Source organism: Lycorma delicatula, chromosome 3, assembly GCF_047948215.1.
Source record: "Lycorma delicatula isolate Av1 chromosome 3, ASM4794821v1, whole genome shotgun sequence".
Classification (NCBI taxonomy): domain Eukaryota; kingdom Metazoa; phylum Arthropoda; class Insecta; order Hemiptera; family Fulgoridae; genus Lycorma; species Lycorma delicatula.
Window position 1 is genome coordinate 136,092,400 of NC_134457.1, and position 27,778 is coordinate 136,120,177.

Genomic DNA, 27,778 nt, shown 5'->3' on the forward strand with positions numbered 1-27,778 from the left:
AAAGTAGTGCATTTATCTTAAATATATATTCAAGAAAGAAATATTATGTAAATTGCTGACATATTGTTTTAATAAATTTACTATTTATCGCCAAAATAATTAAGCAGAGGTATAAATAAAACTTGAAATAATCATTTTAATTTTCATGTTATGAGACAATTTGTGTACATGCAGAATTTTAAGATAATTATTATTTAAAATCTTGTTTTATGAAGTGGTTAGCAAATCCATTTGTTATTAGGAATGACTTCACTGGTAATTTGGTCAAGCAGTATATTTGGAACATAGCCAATTATATTTGGAAGAATATTATTATATTTGCATAGTATGTTTGGAAGCTGCATTTTGGCTACTAGTGAAGTGTATGCAGTTGAGCAAATTTGTTTGTTGACTGTACTATGTAAGTTATGATTGTTTTTTTTTTTTTTCACTAATTCTTATTTTTGTGCAGAAGTGAAACAAAAAATGCATGGTGTTCATTAATTAATTAAATTACATATCTAATAAAGTACAATATAAAAATGAGAACAATATTCTATTCACTGATGAAAGCTACCCATGAATACTGAAAATATTTTCACAAAAGTATGAATTTCTGCTTCACCTTATTTGTGACAAACTAATTCAGTAAAGGTTAGAAAAATAATTGTAAGTTATTTTTACTGCTAACTAATGTGGATAATAAACCATTAAACGTTAATCTAAATTAGACAAAACAATTTAGGACAAACTACAAATACAAAACAAATAAAATTCATCTTTTTTTAACATAAAAATATAATACAACAAACAAGATCAATTGTCACTCTTATGAATATTTCAGATGTAGTTGAATAGTGGTATTACACAGCTAACTAAAGTTAGTCCTTAAGAAAAATAGAATTACTCTTTTAATAATTTAGGCACTTTTTAAATAGTAAAACAGCCTGCATGTTACATAATTCTATTTGCTCAAATTGGTAGAATTATCCTTTTTCCTTTTGAGATCTAACAGCAATTTGCCTAAACTGATTTCTATCCTTATACTAAGCACTTTCAGATAAAAATGTTTTATACTGATTAACAAGACAGAAGTGGTTGAACTTTTTTTTAAAAGAGAAATGTAAAAATATATTCACTTTTCAAATATATAAAAATGTATTTTAAGAAAATCTTTCTGAATGTTTAATACAACTCCTTCTTCAGTGATATTACAAAGGTGTTGCGGTTTATTGCATCAAATCTGTTAAGTAGAAATAACATGTATCAAATGTCAATTATTTGACTGTCACATACATAAGGCTAAATACCCTAATCACTTCAAAGTAGCAGCACTTTCAACATCTCTGATTAAAGGACTGCACAACAATTCTAAAAACTTTCAGAAGTATATTTCATGCACTAAAATGCTAATTTTTAAAAAAATATCTGTTCTTTTTGAGAAAAAAATTATTTCATTCATTACTAAAAAAAAAGGATTTCTCTTAATTAGATATAGAGAAAAAATGAATTCAGTATAAGAATTTTCAGTTTCAAAAGCTCTTTAAAAATGAGCTAATTCATAACCTCTTATGCTATTTAAAAATGTTTACTTTTAAGCAAATGAGAATTAAGGGTTTTAAAAAAAAATACATTTTCAATAAACTTAATACAACCTTAATTTAAGTTGAATTACACTTGAAATACAATATTTAAGCAATAAATACAACTATTAATTTTTAGGCCATCATTGCCATTTTAAACATAAAATAAATTTTTGTCATGAAATTTCTTCTATACAAAGCTATTTAGTACATTTCATACATAACGGAAATTTAGTATACATTCATATTTAGTGGGAAGATATTTTACAATATTTTATAAAAAATCTTTATTTTCCCATTTGTATAAAAGAAGTAATAAGAATCATTCTGTACAAATTCTTTGTCAGTCCTAAGCCAAATAATAAATGGCTGCTAAGAGTAAAAATCAGTCCAGACTTGCTAATCCTAATTCTTCCAAAAAGTAGGAAAACTGTAACCCGCTTAACATGTTACATCAATAATAACAGTAAGTACATTTTAAATATTCCAATTTGAACAAGACCTACCACACCAATGAGTATATCTACAAAAATATTGTTAAATCACTCACAGCAATCAATATATTGATACAAAGCATTTTTGAAACAAAAATGTTTTATACTTAAGCAAACTCATAATAACATTTATTACAAATAATAATCATTACTCAAGTAATTTAAACTGAAACATTAAAATATACAGTACATTACAGTATTACGTATTTATGTATCTAAGTATATATGTAAAATATGTTTGTATGTATTTTTTAAAGTTTTATTGACATTAGCACTGCTAAATCAATTTAATTTTTTCTATTATTACTTTAATTGGCAATTTGTAGCTTGATGTGCTAAAAGAAAACATACATTTTAATTAAACATAATATAATTATTAGTTTTATTAAATTAAAATAATTATTAATAACCGAGCTAACATTATATTAAGTTTACATTAATGTGTATTGTATGATGGGTTATAATGAGGCAATGCATAACTAATAAAATATATTTATAATTTTTAGAAATATTCCATGTAAAGTATGTTTTCTATAATCTGTTTAGATGTACATAAAACTTTTTCTGAAATGTAAAGTTAATTTCATTAAAATAATTTAATTGGAAGAATTGTAAATAGGATTTACGCTAATTGAACTTAACATTTTTTTAAAATTGAATTTGTAATTACTCTAAGTAAAAACAAAACTATTAATGTGTAACATTTTTTTTCATTTAAATTTATAAACTTTTTTTATAAAGTAAAACACAGACTGTTAGCAGCAGTTTAATAGAGATATAAATAGAAAGAAAGAAAGAAGAAAATATAGATAAAAAGGAATCTAAAAAAGGTTAGTAATAGGTTCCAATACATTAAAACTAAATAAAAAAGTTAATTTCGTAAAGATAATTTCATTATGGTTAAGTTAATTTGAAAATATTATATTTTGTCTATAAATATCTGAATTGTTATAGTTAATATGCAATTATTCTTATTAATTTTTATAATTATTTTACATGTATTATCAATATTATTTACTTTTCCTAAGAACTAATAAAAGGTAATCTGAAAAGACTATGTAAAATTCAACCATTTAACTCATTAAATTATTATTCTTTAAGAGAAGTAGATCTGAACTGAAAATGAACACAATTCCATAATTTGTTATAAAAACAATTTGTGAGTGATACAACAAAATAATGTCAGACCATGAAAATTAAAGATCCAAGATAATTAACAAATACAAAAAACTAGACTTATAATCTGTCTACATATACAATAAAAAAGTGGAAAATATTTTTTTTAATATATATAAATTTACAGAAAGTATATGTGCGCGCGTGTGTAAAATCTGTGAAACAAACACTGAATTTATTACAGACAGTATATTTTTAATTATATACAAACTACATAATTTTTTAATTTAATTTTTTTTTTCCCGGAACAGATGATATTAAAATACTAAAAGTACTTTACAAATGGAAATTATTATAATTGATAATTAGAAATGTTTTTGTACACATGCATGGTTCAAAAAAGTGCTGGTCACTAGAAACAAAGCAAAAGATTATTTTATGACTACTAATCTCAGAATAATTTAAATAAAAATCATTAACTGAACACAGTTTAAAATAACATAGTTAACACCAACAAATGGCAAATCATTAGGATCTAACTGAACATGATTCAGTAACAAAAATTTAAAATCCTGATAAAATATTAGGGGAAGTAGGAAATGAGAAGAAAATAACATTAGTTAACACCATAATGAAAAGATAAAAGAACTTTCAGACATACACTAGATGAGCGAATGTTTCAAAAAAGTATTAAATCACAGTAACATTTTTGTTATTCTATCTTGTTATGGTGGAAATTCGCAATTTTTACATGATAGTTCCAGTCATTGATCTGAAACATCTCCAGAAATAGTGTCTTGGATACTGAAAGACTGGAGTAAAATAAAATACCAAAAACAAACCCATGTTCAATTAATTAGTTCCCGTGGATCACAGTAACTGAGTGCAATCCACGGCTTGTAGTTGAGCATTCTTTTAGTTGATGCAACTTAAATATAAAAATAAAAAGGATAAAATAGAGGAACAATATTTTGGAACCCACATATTGAAAAAAAAATTAAGATGAAAAAGATAGATCAGAAAATATCAGAGATTAGAGTAACTGCAAGCAGTTAGAAAGTAATAACAAGACCTATTTGTCAACCATTTTTTTTAATTTAGCTACATATTGAAGAGACATAAAAAGAAAGATATGCACAAATTCAACCGATAATGAAATGGTTTAAGTAAAAATTGAGGTTGAAAAGAAAATTTAAGTATTACAATTAAAATTTACAGTGGTTACAGAAAGATGAAATTATAATAAATTTTCAATTTAAGAGATGAAAGAAAACTGTTTAAATAACTATACTTAAAAAATAAATAAAGCATAGGAGAGAAGAATGGCTTATATGCAGTAAAAGATATAATAAACAATGATTTATTAATAGAAGACTTAAAACAAAAAAAGAAACCAATAATTCATAATAAAGATAACATAACAGATTGGGAACAAAGTTTAATAAAATGATTAGTTTTAATGATAATTTTTTAAACTAATTCATCTACTAATGAAATACCTAAAAAACAACAGATTATGAAAATATTAATGTTGTAAAAAATTATTTAAATTTATAAAGCTGGGACTTCATAAATATATAATTTTTATTTTAGTAAATTTTAAAGAATTACCATTTTAAGAACTGCATTTAAATGCATTTTAAGAACTGCATTTAGATAAATTAAAAAGGCTTAAAGTTGTACCAATAATTCTTTATATACCTATACTTATTTGCTATAGCTGTCGCAACTGACAGTACAAATAAGTCAAACAGGTTTGAATTGTCTTAGGACAAATGGGTAGGTCATTCAATACTAGTTTTGAAGAATACACAAACACATCTAATTATAGCAAACCATACAAATACACAGACAAAGACACTAATTTAAATATCTTATGTACAATAAGGTACATGAAGGAATAACTCAACAAATTGGCAGTGTTCAAAATAAATAAACAAACTTTCATAAATCCATACTTTTGCTACAATTCAAATAGCACAAAAGGTTTAAAGCATTCCTCTTTCTCAATCATGCCTGAAATAACCCTCTATCTAAACTACAACTCTCTCAGAACAATTTTCAAGAAAATTCCAATAATAAAGAATAACATTGAAACTTCTCAATATTAAAGCAAAATGTATCTATTCATAAAGAACTAGATTATTGCTAAAACATTAAGTGTTTTTATTAATTTAAATGTTAAATTTCTAGTTCAAAATGGATGTGAATAAAATGAAATTGGTCATAAATTACACAGTATTTACAACAGACATTGGAGAAAGTTACGTATAAGAAATATAATTGTTTTTAAAACAAAATCAAAAATAACATTAAATTATTATTTGTATTAAAGATGCTTAAGAGAAAAACAATATATATTATAACAATTCAGATAATGTTTTTCTATAAAAATAAACGTAAAAGTTTTTATTCCATTTAATGAAGATTAAAAGGCTGAGCAAATATTTTAGAACTATTGTTTTGCTTAAATGTTTTAGAATAGGTTTAAAAATTTGAGTTTTAATTAATATTTTTTAAATTACTTAAATTTTCAAAATAAGATTAATTAATCAATAAAAATATTCATTTTCTGATTACAGGTTTTAATTAAAAATCAATGTGGTGATTTATTTATGCAAGAAAGCTTTATTGAAAAATATATTAGCCTTACAGTTAAAGTTATTCTAAATGAATTGTAAATAATTTTATGTGAATACTATAAAAAAAAAGTTGGTTATCCATGATGTACTGTTTAAAACTAAAAAAAAATTGTTTTTTAAACGACTGCATTTTAGGTAAAAGTTATAAAAATTTAATCTGATTCTGAGTAAGCTTTCACTCCAAATCAAGTTTCTTCAGAGACTTAAATCAAATTTCAGTCTAAAGAAACTTAGTTTAAAGTGAAAGCTTCCGCAATACAGATAAAGTTTTTTGAAACTTTCACTTATGTATACTTCATTTTAAAATCATTTTAAAAACTGTTTTATATCATAAAAATACTAGGTACACAATTTTTTTTTTATAAATCAAATAAAAGAATGTTAAATAAAGATGAAATATTTTGGAAATGAAGATATTTTTATTTTTTCAAAACTAAAAATGATATTACGAGTACTTTATATTGAACTCAACAGAGTTCTAAAATTCAAATTACTAACTAAATATCGCACTATATCAACATATAAAGCAGGTAAAAAAATAATTAAACAATAGACACTCACACACTAAAATACAATTATCTACAAACAATGTATACTAATTTTAAACATATATTTAACTACATGTTACAAAATGTAATATGTATATTTTTCCTTATAAAAATCTATACAACTTCCAAATAATTAATTATTAAATACAGACAAAAAGCATTTCACTGAATATATGAAAAAAAATTAATTCAGTCATGAAAATATTTTTTAGTCCAATAAGTGATAAAATATTAAAAATGTATAATATAAAATAAATGTTAAGTAAACAATTTAATGGAAAAAATAAATTATAATTTTTTTTAATTTTTATTATTTTATTATTAATCTGAATATTTATAATTACTCTAATTTAACTAATATGTAAAAATTAGTAGTTAAAGCAAAGTGCAGATATAAAAATGAATGCACATAACAAAGTAGCAATGAATCAGACAAACATAAAAATGTTAAATTCAAAAATGATAGAAAGTACATAGAGGAACAAGAATTATTTTGTATAAAGAAGACAAAACTAAGGAAATAAAAAATTTCCTGAATTTTATCCAGAATAGTTATATTGTACAAATAGAATAAAAAGAAACACTGTGCAAATAAAAAGTGATGAAGGAGAAATAAAAATGAATTACAAACAAAATTACATTTTTAATCATTTTCTGCCTGTGAAGAATAATTTCACTTTGTATAATTTAACGGCAAAAAACTGTATGAAGTTTTCTTAAATTTATTAATTTTGTCTAAACTTATTAAAATTACAGAAACATAGAATAAGTTTCACATGAATATTTAAAATATCCAAATAAAACTATTTAGAAACCAACAGTGGTTTGAAATGGTCATATGAGTAAAGGAATACATTTTCTATTAGGAAAATAAAACAAAAAAATTCACCATTTGAGAACATCCGACTGACTTCTTCCTAATCACAAATTATTCTTTGATACTGAAATATCAAAAATTATACTAATAATTCCAACTAAAATACATATTACAGAATAATTAATTTCATCATGTTACAATAATATATCTAATTCATAACCTCCATGGCAGAATGGTAGCATCTCCGATTTCCATCTGGAGGCATTGGATTTGAATCCCAGTCCAGCAGAACATTCTTCACATACAACAAATTTGTACTTTTCAGCCTTACAGAATGCATTGTAAAAAGCATCTGGAGTCAGATAGTGGTAGAAAGAGCATCCAACGACAAAATCTTTGTCCGATACTAGTACTCTCAAATCATGCCTGTACAGTATACAGATACTGCAGTGTTATAAGCTTGTACAGAAACAGAGTACAATATTATAAACTGCTTGAAATGAAATGGCACATCCATTTCCAAGAATAACAACATTCTATGCAAAGCTTACAAAGGAAAAGTAAAAGAGTAAAGTTTGACATTGCTTTCTTCATTGAGCTGAATATACTGCTGCACACCAGTAGATCAGGCCAATTGAAATGCAGTTATTATTCAGCTCTACAACTCTACAAGTGATATCTGTTCATCACAAATTATTTGCATAATAAAAATAATTACTCTAAGAGAAAGCGTCTCTGACTAATACCACTTATATTCAAGATACTTTATCTGCATCATAACCAAGGTAGGACAGATACTGTAAATCAGAAAAATGAACATACTTCTTTCTGCAGGAAACAATGCATTATGGGGATAATATGTTCACTAAACAGAGAAATCCTCCAACCCAAACCCATAAAAAAATGGGAATAATGATTGTAAACATAACATTTTATTTAACAAATGAAAACTATTCAGATTCTAAGTTTTTCCAGAGTAAAGGAGTAAAACTAGATTTAATATTGACAAAACCCTTGTCCATTATTAAAATAGATGGGATGTAAAAGAGAATTAAAAATAAATTTAAGAGTACAGATCTAAAAAAATCTATATTTTCAGATGAAACTGTGGTACAGTGAGAAATGAGAAAATAGGGCTATGATCCATTTGGTAGAAGGAAGACTGGGAAAGAGTTATGGATAGACTCAAGTAATGGAAAAATTAAAGATGTAATACAAAATAGAGAAAGGATAGGATAAAAAATATACTCTAAGGAATGGTCTTAAGACAGATCCAGATTTCATTATCTAGGAACAGTTTTTTCAAATGGACATATATGGTCCTTAATATCTGGAAGAATATAATAATACAAATTAAATTATTATTATTAATTCTAAAAAATGATAACGTTTATTTTTTTCAACTTCTTCACAAGCAGAATATAAAATAAATACAAAGAGTAAACCACCTTATAACTCAATTTAAGTAAGAAGAATTGTCACTCAGAGGTATTATTAAAATTATTTGTAATAGACAATAAATATGTCTAAAAAGATTGGGGAGGGGGGATATAACAACATAAATAATTCATATTTTAATGAAGAATATGAATTTTAAGACATTTCATCAATTATAAAATAAACAGTTTTCACTAGAGAATCAAATAACACAACTTACATTTATTTGTAATAATGCATGTAAATACTTAATATCAAGGACAGCTTATACTATGCACTTACACGCATGAATAACACCTTTTTTCCAATAAATATTATGAATGCTTTTGATATTCATTTTAAAAGATTAGAGTTATAATACATAAAATTCAGAAAAATATTTTATATTCTTTTTAAAAAATATTTGTTTTAATAAGAACAAATAATTTTATAAAATAAAACAATCATTTCTGTTAAATTAGTTCGAGATTAAATCAATTTTCTTCATGTTTGGAGGAAGAGTATCAGTGGTTTTCCCATTTATTTTTAAGGCTTTGATATTTAAAGGCAAATCTAGTTTTTAGAACTAGATTTTAATAGTATCAATTTCTTGGGCACTTTAAATCAATAATAATGACATCAATGAAGAAAAAGGGGAAATGAATCAAAATAACAAATTTAAAATGGCTTTAGTACAATTTAGTATACTTATTTTTTTCCTAGTTAATATATTTAATAAATATTTATTTCAATGTCTCAAATATTCCTTAAATCCACAAAGATGTAATTGTAGTTAAAAGATAAATGTCTTTTTTGAAAACTAATGATTAAAAATCTGAATGTTAAGAGAGAAAGAATATATACAAATAGTTCAAAAAAAATTTCAGGAAGAATCCTAAATTAGATACAAAATTTTATTATTTACATGATAAGGTTCTATAACTGATACCTAAGAGAACAGCATTCTGGGAAATAAAATGAAGTCTAATGCATACTGGGTTTTTTAAACAATCTGTGCTGACAAAATGTCAGTCATCATAAAGGAAACATAATCATATCTTTAGATACAGAAATTTTGTTTCGACAAGACCAAAGGAAAAATTATGTTCAAAGTTTGTTTTTTTCACATGGCATTGTCTATGACAGATTTATTCCAAAAGGTCAAACAGCAAACAAGGAATACTAAATTGTGCAAAGAATGCAATCAGAACAAAATACCCTAAAAAATAGAAAACAAACACTTGGGATCTTGTGCATGATAACACCCTAGTCCATTAACTCACACTTTTTTAATAACTACCTAATTTGGCACAACATTATATCTCTAGATTGTTCTCCATACTTTTTTGATTTGTCAAAAAGTTGATTTTTACTTTTTCCTCACTTGAAATCAATTTTCAAAAGAAAACTATGATTAACAATGACTACTCTCTCAATGCAATAAAACAGTTGAAGGAACTTTCTAAAAAAAAAACTTTTTGAACATTGGCAAAAGAACATAGCTGTCATAAATGTAAAACTTGATAAGGTATATAGTCCATGAAAAATATTTTAAAAAATTGGAGTGTTTGAATACCTTGCACATCAGCTGACATAGGCTTTCATCAGTTAACCATCGAAATAAGATTTCAAATTAACAAATCTAAACACATGAAGCTACGTAATGTATGAACTGCAGTTAGATTTTACAGTTTCAATCACAGAGGAAATTGAGAAATCACAAAAATTTAAACTGATTTTATAAAAATCTTAAATTACAGATATCTTCACTGACCAAGACAGAAAATTGTTGTAGTAAGATTACTATAACAATAACTACTATAACATAAAAAGTATTAAAATGTTAACTATAACATTAAAAAAATATGGGTTTGAAAATTAGTAGAACATGGTTTAGAGATTTATCCACTCAAATGAAATAAACTTCTATCCTGTGAACTATGAACATGTTTTCTTTTTCCTCCAAACAACAACAAAACAAAATACAGTGTCCGGTTTAACGGTATCCAAAAGTAATCACCTATATTTAGAAAACCTATACTTAGAAAAGTCGTCGTAATTTCTTAAGTGTAGACTCAATTGACAGGATATATCTCCAAGATTTGTTCTGTATACTCACAAGCTAGTGGAATATGTGTACACAGGCAAGCTGACTGACAATGCAACTGTAGTCAGTTGAGATCTGGACTCCACGACAGAAGATTCAGTGCGTGATTTGGTTAGCAGAGTTTCAATCAGATACACCTGTTCAATGGCTTGTATGAATTGAATGGAATATTGATACTCCTATGTCCAATTCCATTCATTAGTGGAATATGACTTTAAGAGAGAATGGAAGCTTGGTTTCACAAACTGGAAATCATCCAAAAGTTTCAGTAAGTGACAAGACTTGATCGTGCATTCACTGCCAGTCCTGGAAAGTCAATTAAGTGGGCTAGTTACGAACTGCAATTCCTTGTTCCACTATTCACAACATTATTCATAAACAGCCCCGTTAGTGAGCATACAAATAACAATACCTTCATCACATTAAGCCAACAATATAATTTTGCTGCAAAGGTAATGCACCGAGTTGAATACTATTTAATTATCCTGATACGTTGTTATTTAGTAGTAAGGCAAACTTTCATACATTTAGGAACGTTAACAGTCACAATTGTCAAATTTGGGGTACTGAAAACCTCCTCACATTAATTGAAAATCAAAGAAATGTGAAAGGGACACACATCTGTTGGACACACAATGTCTGGTTAGGACTGCGCAAAAATGGTGTCATCGGTCTGTTTTTTTCTTAGAGCCCACTGTGATATGACAAACTTAATCTCAACAAGCTTAAGAACTTTGCTGTTCCTCAGATTCCTTCAGGCTTCAATTTCCAACAAGATGTGCTCCACCACACTTTCACCCAGATATTATCATGTTCTTGAACAACACTTTCCCCAGATGTTGGATCAGACAAGGACATCCAACTGCATGGCCACCTACATTTCCAGATATCACATCTTTAGACTGGAGATTTATTAAAAGTTTTTTGTGCCAAAGAAAATGTCAAGATCTAAGCAATTAAATACAGAGAATTGTTGAAGCTGTTGGTCTAATAACGCCACAGATGCTCTTGAACACCTGGCAAGTTAGATTATTGTCTAAACATCTACTGAGCTACAAAAAGTGCACACATTGAACTTGACTACCTGCATTAAAACTTGGTGAGTTCCTTGCTGTGTTTATTAAAAAAAAAAATTATTAAATTATATTACCTGGTTCTCTTAATATAAGCTGTTAAGCTGTTTTGGATATCTTTAACCCCCAGACACCTTGCACTCATTTTATGAATTACTGTTATTTTTTAAAGTTATAATAGAATTTATTACTGCTGTTTTTTTCATTTTATCATTAAATGAACAATGAAATTACATTTTTAGAGCTATTCAGTCCAATACTAAATCTTGCTAGAGTTGTTACTGAATAGTATCACAAGCAGACTACTCAGAAATCTCAATAAATTTCGCACATTCTGGACAATTTATTTAACAACTTAGTAATGATAATGAAAACACCTAAGTGAATGAAATTGTTTACTACAAAAAAAATTCAAGTTCATTCAGCTAGAATCATAATAAATAGGACATCACCTGTTCTAGGTCAGTTCAAGGCTGTCTGGGAGAAATTGTAAAATCTAAATAAAAGAAACTAACCTCCAACACGTTAGTCAATTAGTTTAATTGCCAACCAACATAGGCAAAAATCTTCAAAAATAAAACAATAAAAAATATTGGAATAATGAGATAACTTGGTTAACTTATATAAATCAGAATGTAATTTAATTGTTAATTTAACCCAAGTCACAGTTTATTTATCACGAATATTTTTAAATTGCAAGAGGGATAAAATCAATAAAGATAAATACAAACACGACTTCATTTTCTGCATCAAATTTAATAAATTCAGAAAACGTCTCTCTGTTTAAACACAGAAAAATATCTCTGATTAGGATTTAGGAATACAGCAAATATGATGTACCTTTATAAAATGTTTTTAAATTATTGGCCTGTACTCATAAAATATATTATGAAAACAGAAATCCTTATTTTTTAAATATGAAATAACTATAACTAAACATGAATTTAAATAAATTTAAGTTATATTATAACTGAAGAAATAATTATCCAAATATTTTGTTCATACATTAAATTTTGTAAGATTTATTTTTATATTTTGACTCAAGTATGAATTAAAGTAATACTTTCATTCAATTGCTTGCTTCAGCAGAAATAAGACACTTGAATATTTTAACAATACATAGCCATAAGGTGGTTTAAGAAAGCTGAAATCTGGACACAAGAGGATAATGCTTTATAAATTATTAGAAAATATGAATTATGTAATAATAGAAAATAAAAGAATGTATGTGCTGATGTGTGTACACAGTAATGAGTATGTGTATGAAAATGAAAGAAGGGAGGATTTTTTTTTTTTAGTATACCTCGGAGGTGTACTTTCTTGGGAAGTTCCGGCGGGGTGAACGTAGGAGGGGGATGATGATCATCTGAAATAAAAACAGGAACCGGTCACATCAGTACAAAAAAAAAACACATTTAAAACAAACACATAACCAAAAGACTTTACATTAAAGACATCGCACTACAATCCACTACAAATATAATATTGTAATATTAACCTAACTATCAAATTAAGCAATTATTCCTCATATATAATAATGAGGAGCCATTAATGAAGTTATAACAAATTTAAATAATTTAAAATTATTTTAGAATTTAAAAAATAAAAATAAAAGGCTGATAAGTTCATTAATTTCATTGTCGTGTGTGTGAGTTACCCAATGCAAAAAAAAACCCAGTTGCTATGCAACTATTACATGAGGATACTTAAAAATTGCTGAAATATTTAGACTAATAAATTTAAAAGCCATAACTACCTGAAATTTCTTCTTTTTTTTAATATAAATATTTTTAAATTTCAAAAATACAATAAGTATAAGTATGTGGATTAAGTATCATTATACAACTACATCTGTCAACAAAACTAAAATCAAGCTGGTTTTTACTCCACCCACATAGTCACATCCAAGATAGAACTCATTTAAATAACAAATATAGCAGTAAAATAGTCTATGCCACACACTCATTTTTTAGCAATCTAATTGCTAAAAGACAACTTACACTTCAACGTCCATTTTTTTGTTTTATGATGAATTAAAAGGCATTCTGATATAATTAAATGTTCAAAAATTGACCAACAGCTTATATTAAAAAAAGTACAGTGTGAGAATTTACTTTTCTGTACAAAAGCTGTTGTCTCAACCATTCATGGTATAAATACAAGATAAAGACTGCAAAGTAATTAATAATGCATATAGAACCAAAACATTACAATAAAACCACATACAACTACTGCAATTTTGTAGTGATATTATTTTGTTTTGTTAAAATACAACCACTAAAATTTTAGAAGAAATAGAACAATATATACTGTTGTATTTTAAAAACTAATATCACAGTGATTTATAAAATTTGAATATATACTATTGCTGTACATCACTAAGAACTTAGTCATCACTGATAGATTCTGCAGATAGTTCTGTAAGAAAAGCTCCAAGAAATCAACTAATTACTGAAATTTTGTATACTGTTAATCACCATGAGTAACTGGAAATGTAACAATCTTAAAAATTACAACTAAAGCAGACAAAACCATAACAAGATTAAACAGTGGCTGATGCTGTTGGAATTTGTTAAGTACATTTTGTATTTCTGAATATTACTTATAATTCAGAATGTTATTTACAAAATTAACATATCTGTCAATATGCAGCTCATATATTACTCCAGAAGACAATGGAAAATAAAAAAAAAAAATACTCCACATAGAGTATTTATCATATTTCCAAAAATTATTGGGACATGACAATAAAAGCAAAAATAAATAGTTATCTCTTATATAGATTTTAAGAACTATGGCTTTGTTCCTTGAAAATTTGTTTCATCAGGATTTTTAACAACTACTTTTTTTAATTAAAAACATATTTCTTCATGAAGCTTTAAAGAGGTACCTATGATACAGCAATTAGTATTATTGATTTTATTATCATTTTTTTAAAGGTATAGTTTAAATACTTAATCAAATCAATAAGAACCATTTAAATCCAACAATCTAAAATGTACCATGATTATCCTAAAACTACAAAATATATTAATATTACATAAAACAACAGCTACCACTAAAAAAAGAGCAAAAGAGATATTCATTTATTGTACTCATTCTTAAAGATAATATAATGTACTCAGACATTAGCTTACCTGTATGTTTATGGGTTAAACTGGTGGCATAAGTCACATACAATGATGGTCTAGAGTTCATAATTATTGTAATGATGGCAGAGGCAAATTTGGTGTCATTTGAAATTAAGAAATTAGATATTTGTAATTACTCCTTGAATTCAAAGAAAGTAAAATATTATATATATAAATATATATATAGACTAACCAATGGTTAAACTAGTCACTGCAAAATCAGCTGATTTTTGAAGTCAAAGTTCTAAAGTTCGAGTCCATGTAAAGGCAGTTGCTTTTATATGGATATGAATAATAGTCTGTGAATCTGGTTTTCGTTGGTGGTTGGGTTTCAATTAACCAGACATCTCAGGAGTGGTTGACCTGAGTCTGTTCCATACTACATACCCACCTTGTTGGTCTAGTGGTGAACGTGTCTCCCCAAATCAGCTGATTTGGAAGTCGAGAGTTCCAGCGTTCAAGTCCTAGTAAAGTCAGATATTTTTACAGAGATTTGAATATTAGATCGTGGATACCAGTGTTCTTTGGTGGTTGGGTTTCAATTAACCACACATCTCAGGAATGGTTGAACTGAGACTGTACAAGACTACACGTCATTTACACTCATACATATCATCCTCTGAAGTATTATCTGAACGGTAATTACTGGAGGCTAAACAGGAAAAAAAAGACAATCTATACTACACGTTTACTGGTATATTTGCTCTTACAGCTACATCAGACCTGGCATGCCAGTAGCAGTAATCGCATTTGCCTATACATACCCACTCAAACCCAGCAGTTGCTCAAAAACTGGTTGGAGAAAACAAACATATATACATATAAATATATTTGGAGCAATGCTGCACATTATGTTCTATATTAATCATATGGTAAAGTAAGATTAAGAATCAGTAACCGGCAATCTAATTATATATAATTAATCAATATTTGCTAATGATATTGGCAAATGGGCACAGAAGTAAGTAATAGAAAGGGTATAAATGATCATGAAATAAAAAAAAGTAAAACCCTAAGTTTAAAATAATCATCAAAATACTTTCCAAACCCAAAAAGACAACAAAAAATGTTACCTTGAAAAAGAATGAAAATATTATGCTTCAAACATTAGTTTGGTACTAAATCTTGGATTTATTTACCAACAACTTTGTGCATTACAAACACACACAAACAGAATAAACTTATCAGCCTCTAAATTCAATATTAATCAGTTTATTATAAAACTGATTAATACAATTTAAAAAAATTTAATTTGTATATAACAGAATTAAGTGTATTCACAAATTGCATGTTGACAATTAATTCTAAAGTAAAGGTATTAGAGTTAAATATGTGAAACTTTTGTTCATCAAATCAAATAATAACTTCTACTTTAAAAAAAAAAAAACTAACACTTCAAAATAAGAATCATAGAACTTGAACTTGGTTCTTACTCATAATTTACAAAAAAAAATTACATACTGCTGACACAAATAAATATTATTTACATAAATGTTCAAAATCATTTCTTAATATAAAAATAAATAACAAAGCACCATAAATTAAACATCTATATTAATCCCTGTAATAAACAGTTTTTACAAACACTGCCACTAATAAACCATGCACGATGTGGAAATACATACATCTTTAGAAAGGATCTGCTTCTTTGGAACTGATCAGACAAACATTTATGACAGATATTTTACAGCTACATTTCATATCAAACCTAAGAGAAGCATTCACTCTTTTACAACAAATTTATTAACAATGTTGACTGTATAATAGAATATTTCTAATTTTAATAATAACAATAAGTAGCGAAAAAGTGATGAAAATAAGATACAACAGCTATTCAATATTAAATGTTTCTAAAGTGCCAAAATAAAATACTAATATTATATATGAATGATGTCTGCACTGTTATAAAAAGTGAGCCACAACAAGTTACAATGATAAGTTTATAAAATACTACACAAAGAAGTGAGTAGAATTATAAAATTACTACTTTTTTTATCACTAACTGGTCATTTTTTTATAATTTAACATAAAAAATTAATTGAGCATTATAACTTCATACAACTGAATAATTATGATTAAAAATTGCTTAATTTCAGATTAAAATGATTTTTATCATTTTAATTTATTTTTCCTTTTAATTGGTTTTACTCTAAATAAATAAAAGGACATAATGTTAATAGTAGAATTCTCAGGCCCCAAATACTTTTCAACATTTACAGGTTTTTTTACATTTAAGGGTTGAAGACTGATAAATTTATAAAAGCCTTTTAATATAATTAATATAGGCAAGCATAAAATAAAAGTAACCCTATAACAGTTGGAGTAACAGCCATCCTCAAGAATGAAAAAATATCTCACACCTGGCATAGAATGAAAAATGAAACGAAGTGGTTACCCTTAGCCTTCATCACCGAGTTAAATTTACTACCACATGCAGAACATCAGCAAGCCCATCAAAACACTGATGGCATTCAGGGATTCCTTTATTCTGTACACATTGGGAATGCTAGTTTAGTGAATATCATTATTCTCAGAGAAAGCAAATACATCTAATGTCTCTTACACTTCCTACTTCTTTGCATGTATCACAGAAATACATATGATAAACTGGGAAACATAGCAAACAGCAACATAATTTACGCAGCAACAATAGACATAGCATCATTACTGTACCTGTTTCCATCATTAAATAGTCCATTACACATGCTGCCTGAACTCAGGAGGAGAAAAAGGAGAATAAGAATAATAGCTTTAATACAGAAAAATAAGGAAACAACATATACCTCGAAAGTGGGCCAAGGTAACATTAACAGATTACATAAAATAAGTCAAACTAATAATAATACAAAAATATAAAAGAATACAAAATGGAAATTTCTACCTCTGTGGTAAGGTTATAAACAGGAATTTAGGAATGTACAATTACGATAAGTTAGAACCTAGGTGAGTAAAATTACTGCATACGTCTGGGAACAATCTTAACAGATGTTAATCTTAAAAATCTTAACATTTGAAATAAAATCTATAATAAACACAAGAATAAGGATAAGAACAATAGCAGAACTAGAACTTAACAAAAGAATATTATTTCTAATTTCCAAAATGGAATTAAATCCAGAGAAACATCTTACTAAGTCTGATAAGAAGTAATTTATAGTAGTGAAATATATATTACAGGGGTTATAAGGTAAGGAAAAATACAGGTTTAAAAAATTTGCAACATAGTGAAGGCAGATATAAAAAGTGGTATACAGCACACAGTTCTTGGAAGATAAATTTAAAAAAAGAGTAATTAAAATGTTTATACTATTTACAAAAAGAAATAAACTATATTATAAATTTTGAAATACAAAGAAGTACAGTAGAGATAATGCATTCAATAATGTAAGAAAGTGAGGGTGTGCATACACTGTATGTTTTATATACATAACTAGACTTTAAAATTTTAATTTCACTCCATCTTCTCTCAGATGCTTTCTCTTTTTTATATTTGTTATCAGATCAAATATTACATAAATATATTGTTTAATCAGTTAACCAATTAACCGCCAATGGTGCATAAACAAACCTTTTTGTAAACATATTTTCTTTTTAATTTCTACAACATTTTTTGCACTTTGCACAATTTGTCTTTAATTTTCTTCTATTTTTTTGTAATTACAAAAACAAATTATATGGTTATAGGTTTTTAATTAATGAGTTTATTTGCATATCAACTTACTGTATTTTACAAGATCATGCCACCCCTTTCGTATAAGATATATAATGATCACGATATGCATGTTAAAAATAATATTTCTATTTCATTTGCATATTTAAGTGCTACTTTTATTCATCAGTTCATGAAAATTATTTATTTTGAAAACTGCTAATGAATATTTGGTTGTTAAAAATAATGATGCGATTACACACCTTTGGCTTATGGACTGACACTAGGTATGCAATATGTTATTCTTTCCTTAAAAATAATAATTTTGCAGTCCCGCATTGTACTATTTTTTTTTTTTTTAATTGTTAAATTTTTGTTTGGTTTATCATTTTATTATTTTTACAGCCATCGTTATTTTATAAAATGTTCAGTTTCTACGTTTGTCAACAAACAGAATTTACAATTTGGTGTTTTCTCATAATTTATCTATCGATAAAGAAATGGGATGCCTATTTTGGTAGACATGCAGCAAAAATCTTTATCAAGGGAAAACCAATTAGATTTGGATTTAAGCTTTGGTGTTAGTGTAGTTCAGTTAGGTATTTGTACCAATTTATTCCATATGGAGGTGCAAACTAAGAAAAATCTGAATATGGTCTACGGACACAAGTAGTATTAGATTTGTTAAGTGTTGTACCAATCCAAATGAGCATACAAATTTTTGACAGTTTCTTTCTACATACTATCTGTTTAATTTAGTGAACAAAAAAGAATATTTTGCAACTAGCACTGTCAGAGAAAATAGCCTTCCTAATTGCCCAATTATCCATTATCAAATACAAAAAGATACACCCAAAAAGAAAGAAAATACACCGCGATTACTCAGCCATTGATGATAGCCGAATATACTAAAGATATGGGTGGCATTGATTACTATGACAATAGTATTAGAAATTATAGAATTTGAGTGCATGGAAAATAATGGTAGTGGCCATTGTTTATAAGTGCTATTGATTCTATTATAGTAAATTCATGAAAAAGATACAGACTTGCAAATAACAAAAAAATCAGTCAAATTGATTTTAGGTCTTCTCTCATATTATCACTGATAAAGAGTGAAGAGTAAAAGAGTAAAGATAATTTTCCTTCACCACCAATGGCAACCAAGGGTTGCCATCAAACAAGTTTGCCAGATGTTCATTATGATCAAATAGAGCACACATTACTTCAGAGCATGTGAAAAAAAACTAGACAAAGGCGTGTAAGCTATGCAAAATCCATACAATTTTTTTATGTATAAAATGTAAAGTGCATCTACATCAGAATCTTTTCAAGAATTTCACTTGCAGCAAAGAAACTAAATAATTTTTTTTATAAAATAACAAAATTAAAATAGTTTATCTATAACTATATTAATTTCAGTTAATAAATTGTAATATAAATTGTTCGTATGTCTTATTATATTCTTCAGAAGACATTTTTTGCATGTGTAAACAAATCATTTTATTCCTGAGCAATAGTTGATTTTTTTTGTTGATATGAAAATATTTCTAGCTTTATATACTTAATAATATATGAAATAAAGGGTTTATTTAGAAAAAAAATTGTGTATCTTTATATTCGGCAGTTAATGGGTTAATAGTGTTTTATTTCATAAAATACCTTTACACAACATTGTTTCCAATATAAATTTATTTCTTAAACATATCTTTAAACATAAACATAAGAATGTGTCTGTGTATAATGTATAAAAGTGAAATTTTTCTTAATTTTTTTCCATGGTTTAAGGTAGTAACTTTTCTTTTTTTGAAAAAACTATTTCTGGTTGCATCTCTTCACAGTTGCAACATATTAATTTGTACCATTTATTTTTCCTGATACCTAAAACATTCAGGATCTATTGATAAAATATTTTTATTTCTTTATATCATAACCTTCTAACAATATAACAGTCAAAAATTATACACTAGGTATAATGGAGATACCTAAAAAAAAATTTCAATGTGTAAGTTTCAGTAAGTATTTAATCAGGAAATTTAGTCACAGTTACACTGAAAAGGATTTAGTAATATTACAAATTATGCCAAAAGAAATAAATTTAATGTAAATGGACATAATAACAAATATTTACAAAAACTAGAAAACTGAAAAAACCTTATTAAATTATTATGAGTAAATAAATGAACCAGTAATGTAAATTTTGAATTACTAAATAACACAAAAAAGGAGGGAAGGGGAGGAATGATAGTATGGAGGATGAAGTTAACAGATGCAACCAATCTATATTATGTACTTCACACACTAAAATGTATTATGAATTATATTATTATTAAAGTAGTTTTATTATTTTTTTTGTACTAATATTTAAATTTGTGCTACATAAATACATTTCTTATTATTTGAGTACACATCATCATGTGTACTAGAAACTGCATCAGTTTCTATGAATCATAACATCAATAAGTATTTTTACAACAAAATCACACCATTTGTTTAATGCAGAGCAAAAAAAGAAAGTACACATGGATTAAATATCCACCACACTTCACACTTGCTTCATTTATTGCCATCCATGCACTAACTGTAACCAGTGAAGTCACAGTCACTTCCTACAGGAACATTCTACTTGTGGGCTTTGTCAGAACCTTTGTTCTCTACCAGAAGAGAAACAAAAATGGGCCAAAAAGTTTCTCCTGTAATCAAATGTTTGTTCTTGACAAGAGGGTAAACCACCAATTAACCTGGCCCTTTCCTCTTCCTTCCCCTTTCCTTGTCCTTTGTACCTTCTTCCTTGGACAAGAGCTGGTGGAATCAATAGCCCAATTCTACCTGTGGCATCATACTGATACTGACCCATTGTCCTTGTGCAACTTCCCATGGACTCTGTCATGTTTCCTATTTGAGGATTGCACAAAAAGCCAAACTGCAATAAAAGTGCCTACTGGGAAAAACCAGTCTCCTGTTGCATTCTAACCTATTTATCTATCTATCTGTAACCAAAATCAAAATGTAAAATCAACATGATATTTGGAATACTAATGAAGAGAGAACAAAGGCTGTATAAATTTGGGGCTGCAATGAGAAAGAATGAAGAATCTCTAGGCAGGTAAATATGTGAGTTACACTGCTAGTAAGAGAGCAGGGAAAATCTAATTAATAGTAGACTAATATTAAGAGAAAGTACATGGATGAAGCCATTATGGTAAATTTAATCTCACTACCAAACTCTGCAGAAAATATTCTCTGCATAGCTGTTAGAAAATGCTCCACATCTGAAATTAAAGACTTCATATGAGATTAAATATCAGAAGATAATCTTTTAATTTAAAAAATGTAATGTAAAAGGCAATACAAGAAAATAAAATGACAGACACCTTCAAATAATTAATCAAGATGGAAATTTGTACCTGTGGCCACTTATTACATACAACACCACTACCCATTACTCTATTAGCCTGTGAAAACAATTAAGTGCGAATTTACGCAGCTCCTGCTACATGAAACCTATTATCCTGTGCTACATCATGCATTTTGTAAACTGGTTAACTAAAAAGTATTTAACAAAAATTAATTTATGGTGTAACTCATAAACACCATTAGAATTTTTAATTTAAGGAAGTAGGTGCAGTTTCACATATTTAACTACTATTAGTTCTTTCAAATATTCTACTAATTGACAGTATTAATTGTGATCTATCACATACCATGCAGTTTTTATTATTCTGTTTATCAATAATCCTAAATAACTCTTCAATATAATTTATTAGTTTAAATTTTATATTTTAAGATCAAAGTTCATAAAATAAAACATTATTACCAAACCATATCAAAGCTATTTTCTTTGATTACTTGTACATCCAGCAGTTAAATACCAATTTTTCACATACAATTTAACTTTAATTGCTTATAAATCAATAAAAAACTTACAATTAAAAAAAGTATTAATAAAACTTCAAAATAGATGAACAACCAAATATTTTAAAAGAAATACAATTTTCCCATTTGAAAAAATTCATGAATTTTTTAACTGCATGAATAAAATATTAGTTCAGTATGTGGAAAAATTAACTATCTGTAAAAAATTTAACATTGAAAATGATCTTATAATTTAGTTAATGTTCATATTTACGTTTATATAAAATTAATATCTATATACTTACCATAATTTTGCTAATCCTACACAATATACTAAAATACTGATACAAAATCTTATTTAACAATATAAAATGTTAAAAACATTTACTACTTATTAAAGAAGTATCAATAATGAATTCTGATAACTAAAATCATTAATTGTTCACTTCAAAACAGATTTTTTATGAAGTGGCTTATATGTAAAATGATAATGAATCACAAACAATTTACAATATTTTAAAAAGTAAGTTAATTGTGTGAAACAGTAGAGTAATTAAGCTTTCTTGTAAGAAAAAGTTAATACGGTAGTAATTTAAATATTTACTTGGTATTAATTTAGTATACCAAATAATTATTTGGCATTTTAAAGGTTGACAAATTTTGGATTTTTCAAGCTTGTATTTCATCTGAATTAAATTAGTTAGTAAGATGAAAATTAAATAAAAATATTTCTGGAGAATTAGCATTTCAATCATTTCATATGAGAATGATAATCAGCCTGAAGATTTATTTGACCTATCCAATTCCAACATCTGCTCCTTGAAAAAGGCTTTTCATTACAGACTAGTAAATGATTGATGGATAAACAGGTAAAGATTTGCATAATAAAAGACTGATTCATATAATATTCAGAAGTTGTTTGGACTCTTGATCAGCTTTATTGATACATTATCAGTAGGCAGCTGCATTCCTTGTTCGTGTAATAAGTTTGGCTTTGGCTTACTATTTTCTTCAATAGCCATGTTGAGTTCTAAGAATTCCCCAGCATAACAGTATTTTGTAACAACATATTTTAATTTAATACCATACAAATTAAAAAAAAGAAAAATAACAATTCAATTCTGAAAAAGCTACAGTAATAAATGAGCCTTAATAACTCCAGCATGAAATGTTAACAGATTCAATAAAACACACTTTCTTTAAAAAAATTATTACATGCTAACGAAATATATAAATTAATGCATTTAAAACAGTGTTTGAAGAGGTTTTTTTTTATAATAAAATTATTTTCATAAAATAGTAAGTTTTGTTAGAAATCTTAGATTAAACAAAGTGAGTTTGGAATTAAACAGTTGCAGACAGTACTATGTCTATAAAGTTATTTGGGACAGCTAACCTCCTGGGAAAAATTGATATCGGTTCAGTAATTATTTTTATTTATTTTATTTTAAATTATGGAAAGTGAAAATTATGGAAATCTCCAGCCAATTTAGATAATACCTAACTATTTAATTATCTTTCATTAAAATAGTTATATCACATTTTCCTTTTTATGCTGACAAGGAACTAATATTAATTCAGATCTGAAATAATTTGTAAAAAATCCATAATCCTGATAAATTATTTTCAAGAATTATAAGGGTTTTTTTAATTAGAAGAAATATAAATAATAACGTGAAATTTAATAAGTAATAATAAATGAACTTTGTTTAATTCATACATACTGACAATAAAATTAAGTAGTAAATAACTGATGGTTAAATATAACACAACTGACCTGAAATAAAATATAATAAAAATAAATGGTAAATAAGGTTAACAATAACAAATACAGAACTAAAAACTATACAATGCATCCACAACTACAACATAAATATAGTTAAAGTAAACAAAAGCGTAAGGCAAGGCACAAAACAATATCACCAGACCAAAACCTATACTAAAGACAACACCACACAAGCAATAATAAAACATCATTCCCCAAGACAGTGTAAAAGGAAAGTTAAAAATAAAAATGTAAGTAGAATAATAATAAAAAAAAAAAGACAAGCAGTTGTGAAAGCAAAAGCTAATGTGTGTTTGTGAAGAAAAAAAGAGAAAAATTAGCAGTAATAGAAAGAAAAATGAAAAACAGGCAGAAGATTAGCTGCTATGAAGATGATGACCTAACCTAACTTACTTGTACAAGAATAATCCTCGCCTAGATGTTTTGAAAGAAGTAACAGAAGAAACGTAGAGTTAAACTAAAATCTATGATAGAGTATTATATATAGTTAAAATAAAACGAAAGATAGACGTAATGTATTTTTTTTTAACTACTTGAATTTGTAAAATAATCAGATCCTGCTTAATTTCATTGTATAAAATACAAAGAAAAATTAAAAAAAGCTTCTAAAATATAAGAAATATCCTTCTTATATTTGAAAAAAGTCAATTTTTTTAAGCACCTCATAAACAATAGTTATTTAATTAGTTTATATACTCATAAATATTTATATATAAAAAATGAATGATATGTCTTGGGGTATACAATTATTACATACTCTAAACATTGAAGAAACACTTCTATTTTAACATGTAAACTAACAAAAGTAATTTATGATTTTTACTTATTCTAACTTTAAAATGGTCCTAAACAGTTAAAAAATTTTGCTACAATAATAATACCACTGTAACCTTCAATTTTACTTAAAAAATATGTAATCATAGGACAAAATATTTATTTAAAAGCATTTAAAATTAGCATCTTATAAAGCAAAACTTTTATGTTTTGTAATAAAAAAAGACTACAAAAGAGGAGTAGGAAATAATAAAAATGAAAGTAGAAAAACAAAGAATCTTAAAAACCCATAATAAAAGAATTACAAAAATATTTACTATACATTAAGGACCCCAGCTTCTATCTATAAAATAATATATAAGGAATAAAAATCATATGTAAATTCTACATGCCAATTAAGAATTAATATAAAGATTAATAAATTATTTTTTTTTTTAAATCAGATTACAGTGGTTCATAAATAACACCATAACAAATAAAAAGAAAAATACGACACACTCCTTGTTATATATTCCATATTAAACATTGATGTTATATTAAAAAAAGTATATCAAATACATCATGCCTCACTAACACATAACAATAATTATTAAATTTTGAGAATCATGATGACACATAATAAAGAAGAGAACAACGAGAATACAACAACAAGACTTTTAAAGAGCAAAAGATTACCTGTCTAAATAATATAAAATTAAGATCATTTTTGTAATCCTACGTTATTATTTAGTTATGGAGGCAATCAAAATATAACATTCTGTATTTTTTAACCTTAGTAATATTAATATAAGTTTTGAACCAACTAAACTTTTAAGAATATGAATAATTTTAAATAATAAACTTTCCTTCAAAATAAACTGCATGGACTATCAACAACAATATAAATATCAGCAGTAAAAAAAAACTGAACTCAAAAAAAAAATGACAAGATAAAAATAGAAACATTTTTTTTTATACTTATATAAAGAATTATTACATTTATATTGATTCAAAAAAGATCTATCAAACGATGTTTATACTTTGTTTAGAGTCTTAAATATTAAACATCAATCTTTACAAATGTTTAAACTGTAATGCCAAGAGTGGATAATAAAATTAAATGCACTGAATACATTAAGTAATAAAACCAATTACAGTTATTACTTTTAAGGAGTATAGATACCATAAGTTAAAAAAATAATTGGACAAATAAGGCATGTAACTTCATCTGCTGATCCAGGATAGTTAACTATCCTGAGCCCTAAAGGGCTTAGTGTTGTGTCTCCTACCTTTTTATTATCCTTGATCACTTTTTTCCTGAATAGATACAAAGGAAATTGGGTCAACTGGCTCACTGGCTCCATCTACAAGCTTGAGAGGCAGTAACTGATTAAACTGCTTCCTCAAAGAATCATGGTAGAGTGAATGATTATAAACAAAGGCTTTCCTAGAACTCCATTTCCTACCTGGGAGTTGCTTAAAAACTAACTAAAGGATAAGAGTCTGGCTGATTAAACTAGACCACTTACTTCTATTATTTTTCAACAGCTTCGGAAACAACCTCTAAACAAGAACAATTTTTATTAGCCTTCTTCAAATGTATGTGTATTATTTATTTGCATGATAAATCTTTCTCAAAAAGCAGTTTAAAGTTCACAAACATCTGAATAGATATGAATACTTGTATTCAATGGTTTGTATTAAATTGACTTTCATTACACTGCTTCCAGATTTAAGTACAGATAAGTTCATTCATTTCTTATCAAATATTAATTGAATCAACTCTTACTGTAAAAAGTGATTCAGTCTGTATGACAGTGGTCTTTTGGTTATTGTCATGCTGTAATCGGGCTAGATGAAACTCCTACCTTTAACTTCTAATCATCACTCAAATATGACTGAATATTTTAAATGAGTGTGGCAGAACTTGTGATATGCCATAATTGATTTCTGAAGTCAAGAATCGTGAATATTTATTGTTGTACTAAATGAAAAAAATCCCTTTCAGCACACCGGAAGGCAGACGTAGATGTTACCAGTGCTAATTAGGGGATAAAAAATATTTCCACCTTAAAGTTAAGAAAAACTTCAAATTATTCAATACAACAATGGTTGCATGTGAAAAAAGTTTCACGTGTTTAGCATACGACAAGACCCATCTTCTTACAATTCCAGCAACATTTTGGTCATCCCTTGCCGTAAGGGTTGGTCATATCAAAAATTGTTTCAGACAAAAGTTTTAGGTAATGTTTACAGAACTAATGACAACTTTAAACTGATTTGATACTTGCCTATTAGAGAGGTATGATTTTTTTTTGTCTTCGAAACCCCATTTTTTCCAACCCCTGGGCCAATGGTTGGTGATATCAAAAGACTTTACTTAGATAAGTTTTAGGCCCTTATCCAAAGAATAGTAGGAACGTTAAACAAATTTGTTATTTTACTTATAAGAAATTTATAGTGATATTCTGGTTATTCGAAAAAGCCCGTTTCCATCCCCATGGTCTGATTTTGCCCATTAACAAACTCAACCGAGATTTTGGGTCGTTATATTTTATATATCAATTTGAAAGTGATCAGTGCAAAATTAGGGCAGTTATCATGTCCACAAAAAAGTGGAAAAAAATATACATATATAATTGTACAAGGGTTATTTTTTTCAAGGTCCGATTAGTCGCAAAATAAAAACACGCGCAAAAATCAGATGAACCTTTGCGCATATGTGTTGCGCAGCGTCTCTAGTATGGCCTTCAATCACAACGCGTCACTTCGTTTAGTTCTGAACACGCAGCTAGCAGGTAAACATATCTACAACAATAGCATCTCTGA

At 26.8% G+C, this 27,778-nt stretch overlaps 1 protein-coding gene across 1 annotated transcript in view; it reads right to left on the reverse strand.

Moving 5' to 3' along the window:
- Positions 1 to 27,778, reverse strand: part of slo (calcium-activated potassium channel slo) — a 537,563-nt gene that overhangs the window by 100,178 nt on the left and 409,607 nt on the right. Inside the window, exon 16 of the mRNA XM_075360629.1 lies at positions 13,079 to 13,141. Within this exon, the coding sequence (XP_075216744.1) occupies positions 13,079 to 13,141 (63 nt within the window). The remainder of the gene's footprint in view (positions 1 to 13,078; positions 13,142 to 27,778) is intronic.